Genomic DNA, 20,000 nt, shown 5'->3' with positions numbered 1-20,000 from the left:
GTATCGTGGGTAGAGGGAGGGACTTACAGGCGTATCGTGGGTAGAGGGAGGGACTTACAGGCGTATCGTGGGTAGAGGGAGGGACTTACAGGCGTATCGTGGGTAGAGGGAGGGACTTACAGGCGTATCGTGGGTAGAGGGAGGGACTTACAGGCGTATCGTGGGTAGAGGGAGGGACTTACAGGCGTATCGAGGGTAGAGGGAGGGACTTACAGGCGTATCGTGGGTAGAGGGAGGGACTTACAGGCGTATCGTGGGTAGAGGGAGGGACTTACAGGCGTATCGTGGGTAGAGGGAGGGACTTACAGGCGTATCGTGGGTAGAGGGAGGGACTTACAGGCGTATCGTGGGTAGAGGGAGGGACTTACAGGCGTATCGTGGGTAGAGGGAGGGACTTACAGGCGTATCGTGGGTAGAGGGAGGGACTTACAGGCGTATCGTGGGTAGAGGGAGGGACTTACAGGCGTATCGTGGGTAGAGGGAGGGACTTACAGGCGTATCGTGGGTAGAGGGAGGGACTTACAGGCGTATCGTGGGTAGAGGGAGGGACTTACAGGCGTATCGTGGGTAGAGGGAGGGACTTACAGGCGTATCGTGGGTAGAGGGAGGGACTTACAGGCGTATCGTGGGTAGAGGGAGGGACTTACAGGCGTTTCGTGGGTAGAGGGAGGGACTTACAGGCGTATCGTGGGTAGAGGGAGGGACTTACAGGCGTATCGTGGGTAGAGGGAGGGACTTACAGGCGTATCGTGGGTAGAGGGAGGGACTTACAGGCGTATCGTGGGTAGAGGGAGGGACTTACAGGCGTATCGAGGGTAGAGGGAGGGACTTACAGGCGTATCGTGGGTAGAGGGAGGGACTTACAGATGTATTGTGGGCAGAGGGAATGGTTTACAGATGTATTGTGGGCAGAGGGAATGATTTACAGATGTATTGTGGGCAGAGGGAATGATTTACAGATGTATTGTGGGCAGAGGGAAGGACTTACAGATGTATTGTGAGTAGAAGGAAGGACTTACAGATGTATAGAGTAGAGGGAAGGACTTACAGATGTATTGTAGGCAGAGGGAGGGACTTACAGGCGTATCGTGGGTAGAGGGAGGGAGTTACAGGCATATCGTGGGTAGAGGGAGGGACTTACAGGCGTATCGTGGGTAGAGGGAGGGACTTACAGGCGTATCGTGGGTAGAGGGAGGGACTTACAGGCGTATCGTGGGTAGAGGGAAGGACTTACAGGCGTATCGTGGGTAGAGGGAAGGACTTACAGGCGTATTGTGGGTAAAGGGAAGGACTTACAGATGTATTGTGGGCAGAGGGAATAATTTATAGGCGTATTGCGAGTAGAGGGAAGGACTTACAGGCGTATCGTGGGTAGAGGGAAGGACTTACAGATGTATTGTGGGCAGAGGGAATGATTTACAGATGTATTGTGGGCAGAGGGAATGATTTACAGATGTATTGTGGGCAGAGGGAATGATTTACAGATGTATTGTGGGCAGAGGGAATGATTTACAGATGTATTGTGGGCAGAGGGAAGGACTTACAGATGTATTGTGGGTAGAAGGAAGGACTTACAGATGTATAGTGTAGAGGGAAGGACTTACAGATGTATTGTAGGCAGAGGGAAGGACTTACAGACGTATAGTGGGTATATGTCCCCCCTATATCTCAGACCTTGTCTCATGATACTCTCCCTCCTGTCCCCTTCACTCATGACCTCCTACTCTCCTCCTCTCTTGTTAGCTCATCGCACTCCCGTTTACAGGACTTCTCCAGACTGGCTCCCATCTTCTGGAACTCTCTGCCTCGCTCCACAAGACTCTCCCCTAGTTTTGAAAGCTGAATATATATATAGAGAGTGATGTGTGTACAACACACACCACGCCCTTAGGGGGCGCTTGCCCAGTATCAACTAGAGAGTGTCTTTAGTTGTATGTCTACTGAGTACAAGGACAAGCAAAAGGATGAACTGGTATCCCTAATTAAGGGAAATAACACATATAAAAAAATATCAGATATATGGTGTCAAAATAATAGAACAGTAAAAAACATTAATAATAGCAGACAATATAAATGTCAGTGATGGCAATGGTTAAAAATAATAAAATAAATATTCCAAGATTATTGTGATAGTCTTTGTACCAAAATGTTGTAGATCCCAAACGGAATGGCAGCACTCTGTCGAAGGATGGCAATCCTGAGGTATAAAATCTAAAAAAGAATAAAAAACAGAGGCGCCAACATGGCCTAATATCGCCCAAACAATATATAAAATCAGCACATGAGAATGTGAATATTCACAAACAAAAAGCACCCGATGGTGCCAGTAGAGCAGGCTGGAAACTTAGCAGTATCACTGCTAAGTTTCCAGCCTGCTCTACTAGCACCATCGGGTGCTTTTTGTTTGTGAGTATTCACATTCTCATGTGCTGATTTTATATATTGTTTGGGCGATATTAGGCCATGTTGGCGCCTCTGTTTTTTTATTCTTTTTTAGTTTTGAAAGCTTCAAGCGCTCCCTAAAGACTCTACTGTTCAGGGATGTATACAACCTATGCTAACCTTACTTTATACCAGTTCCTCTCCTCCATTGCTATCCCCTGAACCCCCTTAGCATGTAAGCCTAAGAGTGAAGCTGTTTGTAGATCACCTTCTTAAGAGCCGACTACAACACTGCGACTCTTAGCAGGGCCCTCTACCCATTTGATCCCTATAATTGTTTTGTTGTACTCTGCCTTTGTTTATAGCGCTGCGGAATCTGTTGGCGCTCTACAAATAACCAATAATAATAATAATAATAGATGGAAGGACTTACAGATGTATCCTAGGTAGAGGGAAGGACTTAGACATATCGTGGGTAGAGGCTTGTGAAAGTTTAGAAAAGACATGAAAACCTACTTTTTCTGCAGCATTTAAGAAATCACAAGTTAGTATTCTCCATAAAGCTTATTTGACACAAAGAGGATTAGCTGAATGGGCTACGGATTGGACCAATAAATGTACTGAGTGTTCTACAGATACCACAAATTTCCTACATTATTTTTAGCTGTGTCGACCAATAAATCAATTTTGGGAAAAACACAGGGAGACAAAAAAAGAGGCGCATGTGTGTACCAGTAGAATGAACCAAAATAGTGGAAAATATCACACCAGGGTACTCACATTTATTCAGAGCACTGATACAGTGCAATCGGGCACAAACTGGGCATTCACAGCAACCCAGCTTGCTGCAATCCTATATGGCAACAGGAACAATCCAGGTGGATTCCTAGGAAGCTGCAGGGAAGATGGATCCACAAAAGCAACACAAAACACTGGATATGGAGTACCAGGAATAAGCACAGAGACTAGGCAAAGGCTTATCAGCAAAAGAGGTTCAGTCCCAATGGGGATAGAACAAAGGTGGTATATAGGAAATCAGTGGCGGTTCCAGATATAAAGTATAAAAGATTTATTTAAAACATTCTTAAAAACAAGAACCAGCAGGTAGGGCAAATGCTTGTCCTCCTTGTATCAATGCAACGCGTTTCTCAGCACAAACGCTGTTTCATCAGGCATATGTTACACACTGAGAGATAACAATCCTATATACACCACCTAAAACAATTAAGATAACTACAAATGACAAACACCTGGACAGAAACTTCCCAAGAGGGGCTGTGCTATAGTGTTTAACCCTTCATCCATAGTAAGTGATTCACAAATGATATTTTACCAAATATAAAAATATAATATAGTAAAAAATAATGAAAGTTTATGAGACAAAATGAAATATAATACAATATAATATAACAGGTCAAAATATTCATTGTGATGTTGATCATATAGAACTGCTTCAATAAAAGTGCAATTTGTGAAAAATGTTAACAATACATGTGTACAAATAATAATAATAACTATATATGATAAGTCACAGTATAGATGAAGATATAAAAAAAAGGGACGCTTCATTTGTATACAACCCAGGGAAAACCGGAAGTGACGAGATTATACTATGCTCCAATCAGGTGTCTAGAAAAACGGAGCGGGTGACCAATCGAATCAGCGAAACTGGCTCTAGGTGTAACAGACAGGGAGGATTGCTCCAATTAGAAATCTTAAAAAACGGAACAAGCAACCAATCAAATGAGTTAAACTCTCTCTATCGATAGTAATGTGGTCAAAATTAGAGGACGAAAACATCAGGGTAAAAATTATTATAAAAAAGGGGGTAAGTGGGACCATAATGGTCTGCAATAAACCTATACTATAAGTATATGTGAAATGTGTAACATAAAACATTAATATTCACATGAATGTGCATACAGAAGGCGGAAGTGACGTAAAGGGAAGCCCACCAATCAGCCTTTTAGAAAATCGGGAATATTGGCCAATGAAACCAATAAGCTATAAGTGAAATATAATGAATAAATAGATAATAGTGACCAATGATAAAATGGCTATATATATGCGCCAAGGCTGAAATATATGGTGATACAATAGTGATAAGTGTGTGATGATAATAATAATAATATAGGGAACATCTGAAAAGTATTTGACAATTGTACAAAGAATAAGTGCATAATATAAGAAAAACCAAGTGACGAAATGGAGGGAATAAGAATGAATTAATAATAATAACTATACTAATAATAAATGCCATCTTAATTAATATATATATATTAGTGGGTACAAGGATTAATACAGCGCCTATATATCCACTAAAGTATAGTCCCATAGCAAAGGCAAACAAGACTTGTGCTGTGTCCTCTGATGAGCTGGTTACGAGCGAGGACTGAATTGTTTGTCTCAAGAAGAATGGGAAGAAGCTGTTCTTGCGTTTTCAAAAGAGATTACCTTGGATCCTAAAAAGTTTATACCGACAGAAAAAGTACTCGAAGAGGCTAACCACTAATCTACAAGAAGCGCAAGGGATACATTCACCACCAGAAACACATCCCTGCATACTCCAGGAGGCTAACGAAAACCGAAATAGGCATCTCATCTGGATACAAGGAGGAGATTTAACCATCTACATATACCCCCAGTGCGGCATACTTACCTCATTAGATTGGGGTAATATCTGGTAAGGGTATTATATACCATCTATTACTTCATATCAACTATAAGTTGGAGATATACCACGGACAATATACATTTTAAGGACTCAAATGAACTATTTATATTTCTTCATTCATATTCTTGTACATACCCTATACTTTAGTGGATATATAGGCGCTGTATTAATCCTTGTACCCACATTTACTCTTACTGTCTGGGGTCACACATCTCAAGCAGTATTTGTCCTATATAGCTGCCACTATATCCTACACATTACCGACTAGCGCCTACTATAGAGTAACACTTGTATCTACTCAGTATACTGAGTGGACACATTTTACTTGCTCCTTTATATATATATATTAGTATTGCAAAATGTTTCATAATATGATTCTAAAAAATAATAAGATTGATACTCAAATCTAATATATGAGTTAGATTTGAGTATCAATGTTATTTTTTATTGGTCACTATTATCTATTTATTCATTATATTTCACTTATAGCTTATTTGTTTCATTGGCCAATATTCCCGATTTTCTAAAAGGCTGATTGGTGGGCTTCCCTTTACGTCACTTCCGCCTTCTTCTGTATGCACATTCATGTGAATATTAATGTTTTATGTTACACATTTCACATATACTTATAGTATAGGTTTATTGCAGACCATTATGGTCCCACTTACCCCCTTTTTTATAATAATTTTTACCCTGACGTTTTCGTCATCTAATTTTGACCACATTACTATCGATAGAGAGAGTATAACTCATGTGATTGGTTGCTTGTTCCGTTAAGATTTCTAATTGGAGCAATCCTCCCTGTCTGTTACACCTAGAGCCAGTTTCACTGATTCGATTGGTCACCCGCTCCGTTTTTCTAGACACCTGATTGGAGCATAGTATAATCTCGTCACTTCCGGTTTTCCCTGGGTTGTATACAAATGAAGCGTTCCTTTATATATATATATATATATATATATATATATATATATATATATATATATATATATATACACACACACACTCAGGGAGTGCAGAATTATTAGGCAAGTTGTATTTTTGAGGATTAATTTTATTATTGAACAACAACCATGTTCTCAATGAACCCAAAAAACTCAATATCAAAGCTGAATAGTTTTGGAAGTAGTTTTTAGTTTGTTTTTAGTTATAGCTATTTTAGGGGGATATCTGTGTGTGCAGGTGACTATTACTGTGCATAATTATTAGGCAACTTAACAAAAAACAAATATATACCCATTTCAATTATTTATTTTTACCAGTGAAACCAATAACATCTCAACATTCACAAATATACATTTCTGACATTCAAAAACAAAACAAAAACAAATCAGTGACCAATATAGCCACCTTTCTTTGCAAGGACACTCAAAAGGCTGCCATCCATGGATTCTGTCAGTGTTTTGATCTGTTCACCATCAACATTGCGTGCAGCAGCAACCACAGCCTCCCAGACACTGTTCAGAGAGGTGTACTGTTTTCCCTCCTTGTAAATCTCACATTTGATGATGGACCACAGGTTCTCAATGGGGTTCAGATCAGGTGAACAAGGAGGCCATGTCATTAGATTTTCTTCTTTTATACCCTTTCTTGCCAGCCACGCTGTGGAGTACTTGGACGCGTGTGATGGAGCATTGTCCTGCATGAAAATCATGTTTTTCTTGAAGGATGCAGACTTCTTCCTGTACCACTGCTTGAAGGTGTCTTCCAGAAACTGGCAGTAGGACTGGGAGTTGAGCTTGACTCCATCCTCAACCCGAAAAGGCCCCACAAGCTCATCTTTGATGATACCAGCCCAAACCAGTACTCCACCTCCACCTTGCTGGCGTCTGAGTCGGACTGGAGCTCTCTGCCCTTTACCAATCCAGCCACGGGCCCATCCATCTGGCCCATCAAGACTCACTCTCATTTCATCAGTCCATAAAACCTTAGAAAAATCAGTCTTGAGATATTTCTTGGCCCAGTCTTGACGTTTCAGCTTGTGTGTCTTGTTCAGTGGTGGTCGTCTTTCAGCCTTTCTTACCTTGGCCATGTCTCTGAGTATTGCACACCTTGTGCTTTTGGGCACTCCAGTGATGTTGCAGCCCTGAAATATGGCCAAACTGGTGGCAAGTGGCATCTTGGCAGCTGCACGCTTGACTTTTCTCAGTTCATGGGCAGTTATTTTGCACCTTGGTTTTTCCACACGCTTCTTGTGACCCTGTTGACTATTTTGAATGAAACGCTTGATTGTTCGATGATCACGCTTCAGAAGCTTTGCAATTTTAAGAGTGCTGCATCCCTCTGCAAGATATCTCACTATTTTTGACTTTTCTGAGCCTGTCAAGTCCTTCTTTTGACCCATTTTGCCAAAGGAAAGGAAGTTGCCTAATAATTATGCACACCTGATATAGGGTGTTGATGTCATTAGACCACACCCCTTCTCATTACAGAGATGCACATCACCTAATATGCTTAATTGGTAGTAGGCTTTCGAGCCTATACAGCTTGGAGTAAGACAACATGCATAAAGAGGATGATGTGGTCAAAATACTCATTTGCCTAATAATTCTGCACTCCCTGTATATGTGTATATATATATATATATATATCTATACTGTGAGTTATCATATATAGTTATTATTATTATTATTTGTACACATGTATTGTTAACATTTTTCACAAATTGCACTTTTATTGAAGCAGTTCTATATGATCAACATCACAATTAATATTTTGACCTGTTATATTATATTATATTTCATTTTGTCTCAAAAACTTTCATTATTTTTTACTATTTTACTATATTATATTTTTATATTTGGTAAAATATCATTTGTGAATCACTTACTATGGATGAAGGGTTAAACACTATAGGACAGCCCCACTTGGGAAGTTTCTGTCCAGGTGTTTGTCATTTGTAATTATCTTAATTGTTTTAGGTGGTGTATATAGGATTGTTATCTCTCAGTGTGTAACATATGCCTGATGAAACAGCGTTTGCGCTGAGAAACGCGTTGCATTGATACGAGGACAAGCATTTGCCCTACCTGCTGGTTCTTGTTTTTAAGAATGTTTTAAATAAATCTTTTATACTTTATATCTGGAACCGCCACTGATTTCCTATACACTACCTTTGTTCTATCCCCATTGGGACTGAACCTCTTTTGCTGATAAGCCTTTGCCTAGTCTCTGTGCTTATTCCTGGGACTCCATATCCAGTGTTTGGTGTTGCTTTTGTGGATCCATCTTCCCTGCAGCTTCCTAGGAATCCACCTGGATTGTTCCTGTTGCCATATAGGATTGCAGCAAGCTGGGTTGCTGTGAATGCCCAGTTCGTGCCCGATAGCACTGTATGAGTGCTCTGAATAAATGTGAGTACCCTGGTGTGATATTTTCCACTATTTTGGTTCATTCTACTGGTACACACATGCGCCTCTTTTTTGTCTCCCTGTGTTTTTCCCAGATGTCTTTCTACATTTGATGTAAGGAGAGAGCAGCTGACGTGTCCTGTGGTGCAGAATTTGCAGAACATTCATTGTACAACCTTTCTGGATCCTGAATTTGGGACCTTTTATCTATCTATTCAATTTTAGGGTTTGAGTGAATGACATTGTTTGGTTTTTCTCATCTCTATATTGTCATATCTTATATTTCAATAGTTAGAGCGCACCCTATTATAATCTCCTGTGTGGGTTCTTTGTTTATAATAAATCAATTTTATAGCAAACTTCATTACTGGATATGCAGGAAACTGAAGATACAGATTGGACTTCAGCCGTAACTTATATTATTTCTGCAATGGGATGCACAACATACAAATTGAATCAATAGTCAGCTTAATAATTCTAATTGCTAGGAAATGTATCCTTAAATAAATTTAGTACCTGTTACAAGTACAATGTATAGTATATTATAGACTAAAGGGTATTGTTAGATCTGCATATCACTGAAGACAGGGCCCAGGAGGAGTGTGTGGGGGGGGGAGAGAGGAGGAAAAAAAAAAAAAAGGGTTAAATTAGTTGGGGGTGAATACGCGAGACCCTTCGCCCCTCAAAGTCTTCCAAGAATATTAGTGTTTCGGAATGGCAACAAAAGCTGCCTTCGTATTTTTCAGAATTAAAGGGACAGTAAACCTCAAAAATAATGTTATATTAATTCTGCACATAGTGCAGAATTATATATTATATTAGCCAAACTTTGTAAAACATAATATACCCTTTTAAACGGCTGTTTTACAGATCCGCTCTCTGTGCTCTTCTGAGCGGGTCTGTTTGTGTCACACAGCGCATCGGGCCAGCTGTATAGTCACAGCCCGGCCCGACCGCGCCATTATACACAGTGCAGTTGGGTGGGTATTCTACCGTTTTGGCATGGTGTGATTGAACTATACATGCTGCTTGCATTTTAGCTACACTTTTCAATTAAAAGTAACCATTAGGAAATAGTGATTTACAGAGCAGTGTGTGGATCAGTTGTCAGTCAGTAAGGATGTTTATGATTAATAGGGATTTGAGTCATAAATCGGCTGAAAGGGTGAATATCCAAAAGCTTGCAGGTAGGAGGCTGCCTTTGAGCACCTGGGTTTGTCTGGTGGTTTTTCATACAACAACCATACCGCTATTTTCCTATAAGTTTGGGATATGAGTTTTGACTAACATATGCTGAATGTCCAATTGAAGCTCCACTGTGCTTTTAACATTTCTCTTTTGACAGAATAGGCAGTATAATGAAATAAAGGGGACAGTATGAATTTTAGGCTATCCCTATAACTGTCAATACTGGCTTTTTTGTTTCTATCACGTTTTTAATGGGAGTCCAATAAAATAAATTTGATTTTTATAGTTATATAATAAAGCATACAATTAAAAGCATATGATCATTAGGCATGTAGGTGCCTCACCCCTAGTAGCGACAGGCGAGACACAATGTCTCAGTGATCAATGCCCTCCGATGCTGGTGAGTAATCCAGAAACAGTACGGTCTGTCAGTGAGACCTGCTTTACTGCCGTGGTACAGTGGCTGTCTCTAAGAGGTTATGTTGTTATAATTTAAAAGAAATGTTAAAGGGACAGTAAGCACCTTGTAATTGCAAGACATTTATGTTGTCTTGCTATAGAATAACATAGCCAAGTCTAAACATTTTTTTTTTTTAAGAATGTTACATCTTGTTTGCTACAATTGTTTTACAATAGCTGAACTCCACCCACAACTTGCCTAATTTTGAGAAGCCAATATGGGCTTGAGTGTGCTGCTGACAAGGCTAGCCACAGTCATTATGTTAGTATAAAATGTTACGGTTCTTATTTGATAAAGCCAATGAGGGAAAGATATGTAGCAGCGTTAGTCTTAATAAGTCAGCAGTGTGAATTTCTAGTTCTGAGGGAAAAAAAAAACACAATTTGCAAAGCTAAATGACCACACATTACTAAACATTTTATATAAACATCACAAGGGGTTATCTGCCCCTTTAATTACACAGTTACCACCACAGATGTCCAGAGCAAAAGATAAGAATGAGCCAATTACCCCCATAATTTGTATTTCTAGCAATAAGCCCCCATGTAAATAATTATGTGCAGGTCTCATCTACTGCGCATGTGGCCACTGAAATTATGTTCAGAGGATTTTGTTTGTGCCCTACCAGAATAATGTATGGATCTGTTAACCTTTGCAGTCTGATCTTTTTTTAATTACAATAATTTGTATTAGTTTCTGAGCGTTACTCACAGATTGCACACAGTTTACTGTGGTGTGCGCGGTGCTGTGTCAGAGGTCTGGAGGTCCCTCACACACACAGCAGAAGTGCAACTTCATTATTGGCTATAGCGCTGTTAGCAGCCACCGATAGGCTAATCCACCCACAGCTATGAAAGGAGGAAAACCCTACCAAGACAGTGGGAGCCGCGGAGGAGACAATAGCGCTTGATCAAGGCCAATAGAAATGTTCTATTTATACTGCAGATCATGCTGACATTACACAACGTATTCTTTTACGCTGTTTGTTGTACCTTAGCTTCTGTTAAAGGAACATTATAGTAAAAAAAAAATGTCATGCGTTAATTTGTTATAGCAAGAGACAGCAACCCTGCATGACCCAGCTGTGTAACTAGTGGTGTTGACTGAATCACTGGCAGTTTCACTCAGGACCAGCAGTGCTCCGAGGGTCCCAAGAGGAACTTCTACTACTATTTGTTTAATGTGGGTTAAATACATAGAGATGCAGGGTGACTAGTCTTAAAGTTGCATGCTCTTAAGACACAAACACTGACTATGCACATATACACACACAGACTATGCACATACACACACAGACACAGACTATGGGGCAGATTTTACAAGCAGCAGATGCTGCAATCTACCCCCAGGTTCCCCTGAAACTGAAGTTAGAAGCAGCGGTCTTAAGACTGATGCTCCTTAACTAGTCCGCTACCTCTGAGGTGGCAGACAGCAATCATCCCGACCGGATACGACACCCCCTGCTAGCAGCCGATTGGCCGCGAATGTGCAGGAAGCGGATCATGTCCAACTGACAAATGAAAAATCAGCCCCTATGCCTGCTCACACACACAGACTGTGCATGCACAGAGACTACACACACACACTACGTACTTACAGACTGTGCATGCACAGAGACTACACACACACTACGTACTCACAGACTGTGCATGCACAGAGACTACACACACTACGTACTCACAGACTGTGCATGCACAGAGACTACACACACTACGTACTCACAGACTGTGCATACACAGAGAAACTACACACACACACAGACTGTGCATGCACAGACTACACACACACACTACGTACTCACAGACTGTGCATGCACAGAGACTACACACACACACACAGACTGTGCATGCATAGAGACTACACTCACACTACATACTCACAGACTGTGCATACACAGAGAAACTACACACGCACACAGACTGTGCATGCACAGACTACACACACTACGTACTCACAGACTGTGCATGCACAGAGACTACACACACACACAGACTGTGCATGCACAGAGACTACACACACACTACATACTCACAGACTGTGCATGCACAGAGACTTCACACACACACTACATACTCACAGACTGTGCATACACAGAGAAACTACACACACACACACAGACTGTGCATGCATAGAGACTACACTCACACACTACATACTCACAGACTGTGCATGCATAAGGACTACACTCACATACTACGTACACACATAGAAACTACACACAGACTGTGCATGCACAGAGACTACACTCACATACTACGTACACACAAAGAAACTACATACACACACAGACACAGACTATGGGGCAGATTTTACAAGCAGCAGATGCTGCAATCTACCCCCAGGTTCCCCTGAAACTGAAGTTAGAAGCAGCGGTCTTAAGACTGATGCTCCTTAACTAGTCCGCTACCTCTGAGGTGGCAGACAGCAATCATCCCGACCGGATACGACACCCCCTGCTAGCAGCCGATTGGCCGCGAATGTGCAGGAAGCGGATCATGTCCAACTGACAAATAAAAAATCAGCCCCTATGCCTGCTCACACACACAGACTGTGCATGCACAGAGACTACACACACACACACTACGTACTTACAGACTGTGCATGCACAGAGACTACACACACACTACGTACTCACAGACTGTGTATGCACAGAGACTACACACACACAACGTACTCACAGACTGTGCATGCACAGAGACTACACACACGCACTACGTACTTACAGACTGTGCATGCACAGAGACTACACACACTACGTACTCACAGACTGTGCATACACAGAGAAACTACACACACACAGATTGTGCATGCATAGAGACTACACTCACACACTACGTACTCACAGACTGTGCATGCACAGAGACTACACACACACACACTACATACTCACAGACTGTGCATACACAGAGAAACTACACACACACACAGACTGTGCATGCACAGACTACACACACACACACTACGTACTCACAGACTGTGCATGCACAGAGACTACACACACACACAGACTGTGCATGCACAGAGACTACACACACACTACATACTCACAGACTGTGCATGCACAGAGACTTCACACACACACTACATACTCACAGACTGTGCATACAGAGAAACTACACACACACACAGACTGTGCATGCATAAGGACTACACTCACATACTACGTACACACATAGAAACTACACACAGACTGTGCATGCACAGAGACTACACTCACATACTACGTACACACAAAGAAACTACACACAGACTGTGCATGCACAGACTACACTCACATACTACGTACACACATAGAAAATACACAGACTGTGCATGCACAGAGACCACACTCACATACTACGTACACACAAAGAAACTACACACAGACCACACTCAGAAACTACACACAGACTGTGCATGCACAGAGACTACACTCACATACTACATACAAACATAGAAAATACACAGACTGTGCATGCACAGAGACCACACAGACTGTGCATGCACAGAGACTACACTCACATACTACGTACACACATAGAAACTACACAGACTGTGCATGCACAGAGACCACACTCACATACTACGTACACACATAGAAACTACACAGACTGTGCATGCACAGAGACCACACTCACATACTACGTACACACATAGAAAGCATGCACAGAGACTACACTCACATACTAAGTACACACATAGAAAGCATGCACAGAGACTACACTCACATACTATGCACACACATAGAAATCACACAGACTGTGCAAGCACAGAGACTACACTCACACTACGTACTCACATAGAAACTACACACAGACTGTGCATGCACAGAGACCACACTCACATACTACGTACACACATAGAAACTACACACAGACTGTGCATGCACAGAGACCACACTCACATACTACGTACACACAAAGAAACTACACACAGACTGTGCATGCACAGAGACCACACTCACATACTACGTACACACAAAGAAACTACACACAGACTGTGCATGCACAGAGACTACACTCACATACTACGTACACACAAAGAAACTACACACAGACTGTGCATGCACAGAGACTACACTCACATACTACGTACACACAAAGAAACTACACACAGACTGTGCATGCACAGAGACTACACTCACATACTACGTACACACATAGAAACTACACACAGACTGTGCATGCACAGAGACCACACTCACAGAGAAACTACACACAGACTGTGCATGCACAGAGACTACACTCACATACTACGTACACACAAAGAAACTACACACAGACTGTGCATGCACAGAGACCACACTCACATACTAAGTACACACAAACTACACACAGACTGTGCATGCACAGAGACTACATTCACATACTAAGTACACACAAACTACACACAGACTATGCATGCACAGAGACTACACTCACATACTACGTACACACATAGAAACTACACACAGACTGTGCATGCACAGAGACTACACTCACATACTACGTACACACAAACTACACACAGACTGTGCATGCACAGAGACTACACTCACATACTACGTACACACAAAGAAACTACACACAGACTGTGCATGCACAGAGACTACACTCACATACTACGTACACACAAACTACACACAGACTGTGCATGCACAGAGACTACACTCACATACTACGTACACACAAAGAAACTACACACAGACTGTGCATGCACAGAGACTACACTCACATACTACGTACACACAAAGAAACTACACACAGACTGTCCATGCACAGAGACTACACTCACATACTATGTACACACATAGAAACTACACACAGACTGTGCATGCACAGAGACTACACTCACATACTACGTACACACAAAGAAACTACACACAGACTGTGCATGCACAGAGACTACACTCACATAGAAACTACACACAGACTGTGCATGCACAGAGACTACACTCACATACTACGTACACACATAGAAAATACACACAGACTGTGCATGCACAGAGACTACACTCACATAGAAACTACACACAGACTGTGCATGCACAGAGACTACACTCACATACTAAGTACACACATAGAAAGCATGCACAGAGACTACACTCACATACTACGTACACACAAAGAAACTACACACAGACTGTGCATGCACAGAGACTACACTCACATACTACGTACACACATAGAAACTACACACAGACTGTGCATGCACAGAGACTACACTCACATACTACGTACACACATAGAAAATACACAGACTGTGCATGCACAGAGACTACACTCACATACTACGTACACACATAGAAAATACACACACTGTGCATGCACAGAGACTACACTCACATACTACGTACACACATAGAAAATACACACAGACTGTGCATGCACAGAGACTACACTCACATACTAAGTACACACATAGAAAGCATGCACAGAGACTACACTCACATACTAAGTACACACATAGAAAGCATGCACAGAGACTACACTAACATACTACGTACACACATAGAAACTACACACAGACTGTGCATGCACAGAGACTACACTCACATACTACGTACACACAAAGAAACTACACACAGACCACACTCACAGAGAAACTACACACAGACTGTGCATGCACAGAGACTACACTCACATACTACGTACACACATAGAAACTACACACAGACTGTGCATGCACAGAGACTACACTCACATACTACGTACACACATAGAAAGCATGCACAGAGACTACACTCACATACTACGTACACACATAGAAAGCATGCACAGAGACTACACTCACATACTACGTACACACATAGAAAGCATGCACAGAGACTACACTCACATACTACGTACACACATAGAAACTACACACAGACTGTGCATGCACAGAGACCACACTCACATACTACGTACACACATAGAAACTACACACAGACTGTGCATGCACAGAGACCACACTCACATACTACGTACACACATAGAAACTACACACAGACTGTGCATGCACAGAGACTACACTCACATACTACGTACACACATAGAAAGCATGCACAGAGACTACACTCACATACTACGTACACACATAGAAAGCATGCACAGAGACTACACTCACATACTACGTACACACATAGAAAGCATGCACAGAGACTACACTCACATACTACGTACACACATAGAAAGCATGCACAGAGACTACACTCACATACTACGTACACACATAGAAAGCATGCACAGAGACTACACTCACATACTACGTACACACATAGAAACTACACACAGACTGTGCATGCACAGAGACCACACTCACATACTACGTACACACATAGAAACTACACACAGACTGTGCATGCACAGAGACCACACTCACATACTACGTACACACATAGAAACTACACACAGACTGTGAATGCACAGAGACCACACTCACATACTACGTACACACATAGAAAGCATGCACAGAGACTACACTCACATACTACGTACACACAAAGAAACTACACACAGACTGTGCATGCACAGAGACTACACTCACATACTACGTACACACATAGAAACTACACACAGACTGTGCATGCACAGAGACTACACTCACATACTACGTACACACAAAGAAACTACACACAGACTGTGCATGCACAGAGACTACACTCACATACTACGTACACACATAGAAAATACACAGACTGTGCATGCACAGAGACTACACTCACATACTACGTACACACATAGAAAATACACAGACTTTGCATGCACAGAGTCTACACTCACATACTACGTACACACAAAGAAACTACACACAGACTGTGCATGCACAGAGACTACACTCACATACTACGTACACACAAAGAAACTACACACAGACTGTGCATGCACAGAGACTATACTCACATACTACGTACACACAAAGAAACTACACACAGACCACACTCACAGAGAAACTACACACAGACTGTGCATGCACAGAGACTACACTCACATACTACGTACACACATAGAAAGCATGCACAGAGACTACACTCACATACTACGTACACACATAGAAAGCATGCACAGAGACTACACTCACATACTACGTACACACATAGAAAGCATGCACAGAGACTACACTCACATACTACGTACACACATAGAAAGCATGCACAGAGACTACACTCACATACTACGTACACACAAAGAAACTACACACAGACCACACTCACAGAGAAACTACACACAGACTGTGCATGCACAGAGACTACACTCACATACTACGTACACACATAGAAAGCATGCACAGAGACTACACTCACATACTACGTACACACATAGAAAGCATGCACAGAGACTACACTCACATACTACGTACACACATAGAAAGCATGCACAGAGACTACACTCACATACTACGTACACACATAGAAAGCATGCACAGAGACTACACTCACATACTACGTACACACAAAGACACTACACACAGACTGCATGCACAGAGACTACACTCACATACTACGTACACACAAAGAAACTACACACAGACTGTGCATGCACAGAGACTACACTCACAGAGAAACTACACACAGACTGTGCATGCACAGAGACTACACTCACACACTACGTACACACATAGAAACTACACACAGACTGTGCATGCACAGAGACTACACTCACATACTACGTACACACAAAGAAACTACACACAGACTGTGCATGCACAGAGACTACACTCACAGAGAAACTACACACAGACTGTGCATGCACAGAGACTACACTCACACACTACGTACACACATAGAAACTACACACAGACTGTGCATGCACAGAGACTACACTCACAGAGAAACTACATAAATACTGTGCATGCAAAGAGACTACACTCACAGAGAAACTACACACAGACTGTGCATGCACAGAGAAACTACACACAGACTGTGCATGCACAGAGACTACACTCACAGAGAAACTACACACAGACTGTGCATGCACAGAGACTACACTCACAGAGAAACTACACACAGACTGTGCATGCACAGAGACTACACTCACATACTACGTACACACATAGAAACTACATACATACTGTGCATGCACAGTGCCTACACTCACATACTGAGAACACACATAGAGACTACACTCACACACTACGTACACACATAGAAACTACTCACACTACATACACACATACTGTGCATACAGACACTACACACACACATACTGTGCATACAGACACTACACATACAACAAGAGGCCTCATATAACTATCTCAAAATAAACTAACAACCTTTGAAAACCAACACATCTGTTTCAACAGCGTGTGCTCAATCAACACAGGGGGCTGTAAGAACTATTCCAGAGACTCCTGTAATAATGTCACGTGCTCTCGCCCATGACACATACATACAGGACCAGTCACAGTACCACTACTCTCTAGAAAGGCTACCAACGTGCTCAGGACCTACTCACCAGCTATACAGCTCACGCTACCAGGCACAGATAGGAGTCAACAAACAGCGCCGCGCATAATAGTGACGTCATGGGTGATTGCAGCCTGTCGCCATTTTTGTTTTGGGTGAAAAAAATAAATAAAAACATGCAGTGATGTAAGTAATTTCTGATTTAGTCAATGTGCAGATTTGCAATAGTTTAACCCATTGACTATTTAAGAAGGCACTAGAGTTGTTAAAGTACACCCTATAAAACAGATGAGCACATGCGAACTGCATTTAATACATATATTGTTTTATATACTGAGACAAACACTATGATATACACATTTCTAGTAGATAAATAGCCGTAAAGCATACATCATACTTAGCCAACACAAGGAATTGGTTCTGTTGCCATGGTTACATGAAGCCGGATGCAGCCGGGAGGTTTGCGAGACGGGGGGTTCTGATTGGTTGGTACGGACAGGTGGTTGATGGGTAAGATGGCGTCACTGGACAGGGTGAAAGTGCTTGTGCTAGGGGACTCAGGTGAGAAGTAGCTGTGGTTTAGCTTGTGATAGTGACAGTTTGTCATACTGATACACACACAGTATACACTAGTGACGTATATAGTGTGTCATAATCATACACACACAGTATACACTAGTGACGTATATAGTGTGTCATAATCATACACACACAGTATACACTAGTGACGTATATAGTGTGTCATAATCATACACACACAGTATACACTAGTGACATGTATATAGTGTGTCTTAATCATACACACACAGTATACACTAGTGACGTATATAGTGTGTCATAATCATACACACACAGTATACACTAGTGACATGTATATAGTGTGTCATAATCATACACACACAGTATACACTAGTGACATGTATATAGTGTGTCATAATCATACACACACAGTATACACTAGTGACATGTATATATAGTGTGTCATAATCATACACACACAGTATACACTAGTGACATGTATATAGTGTGTCATAATCATACACACACAGTATACACTAGTGACATGTATATATAGTGTGTCATAATCATACACACACAGTATACACTAGTGACATGTATATAGTGTGTCATAATCATACACACACAGTATACACTAGTGACATGTATATAGTGTGTCATAATCATACACACACAGTATACACTAGTGACATGTATATAGTGTGTCATAATCATACACACACAGTATACACTAGTGACATGTATATAGTGTGTCATAATCATACACACACAGTATACACTAGTGACATGTATATAGTGTGTCATAATCATACACACACAGTATACACTAGTGACATGTATATAGTGTGTCATAATCATACACACACAGTATACACTAGTGACATGTATATATAGTGTGTCATAATCATACACACACAGTATACACTAGTGACATGTATATAGTGTGTCATAATCATACACACACAGTATACACTAGTGACATGTATATAGTGTGTCATAATCATACACACACAGTATACACTAGTGACATGTATATAGTGTGTCATAATCATACACACACAGTATACACTAGTGACATAATCA

At 41.4% G+C, this 20,000-nt stretch overlaps 1 protein-coding gene across 1 annotated transcript in view; it reads left to right on the top strand.

The window, feature by feature from the left end:
* The first annotated feature begins 18,896 nt into the window (after positions 1 to 18,896).
* RABL3 (RAB, member of RAS oncogene family like 3) overlaps positions 18,897 to 20,000 on the top strand; it is a 52,135-nt gene continuing 51,031 nt past the window's right edge. The window contains exon 1 of the mRNA XM_053704519.1: positions 18,897 to 18,959. Coding sequence (XP_053560494.1) covers positions 18,905 to 18,959 — 55 coding nt within the window. The 5' untranslated portion in view covers positions 18,897 to 18,904. The remainder of the gene's footprint in view (positions 18,960 to 20,000) is intronic.

Source organism: Bombina bombina, chromosome 3 (genome assembly GCF_027579735.1).
Source record: "Bombina bombina isolate aBomBom1 chromosome 3, aBomBom1.pri, whole genome shotgun sequence".
NCBI classification, from domain to species: domain Eukaryota; kingdom Metazoa; phylum Chordata; class Amphibia; order Anura; family Bombinatoridae; genus Bombina; species Bombina bombina.
This window is presented reverse-complemented; position numbering and strand designations above follow the sequence as displayed.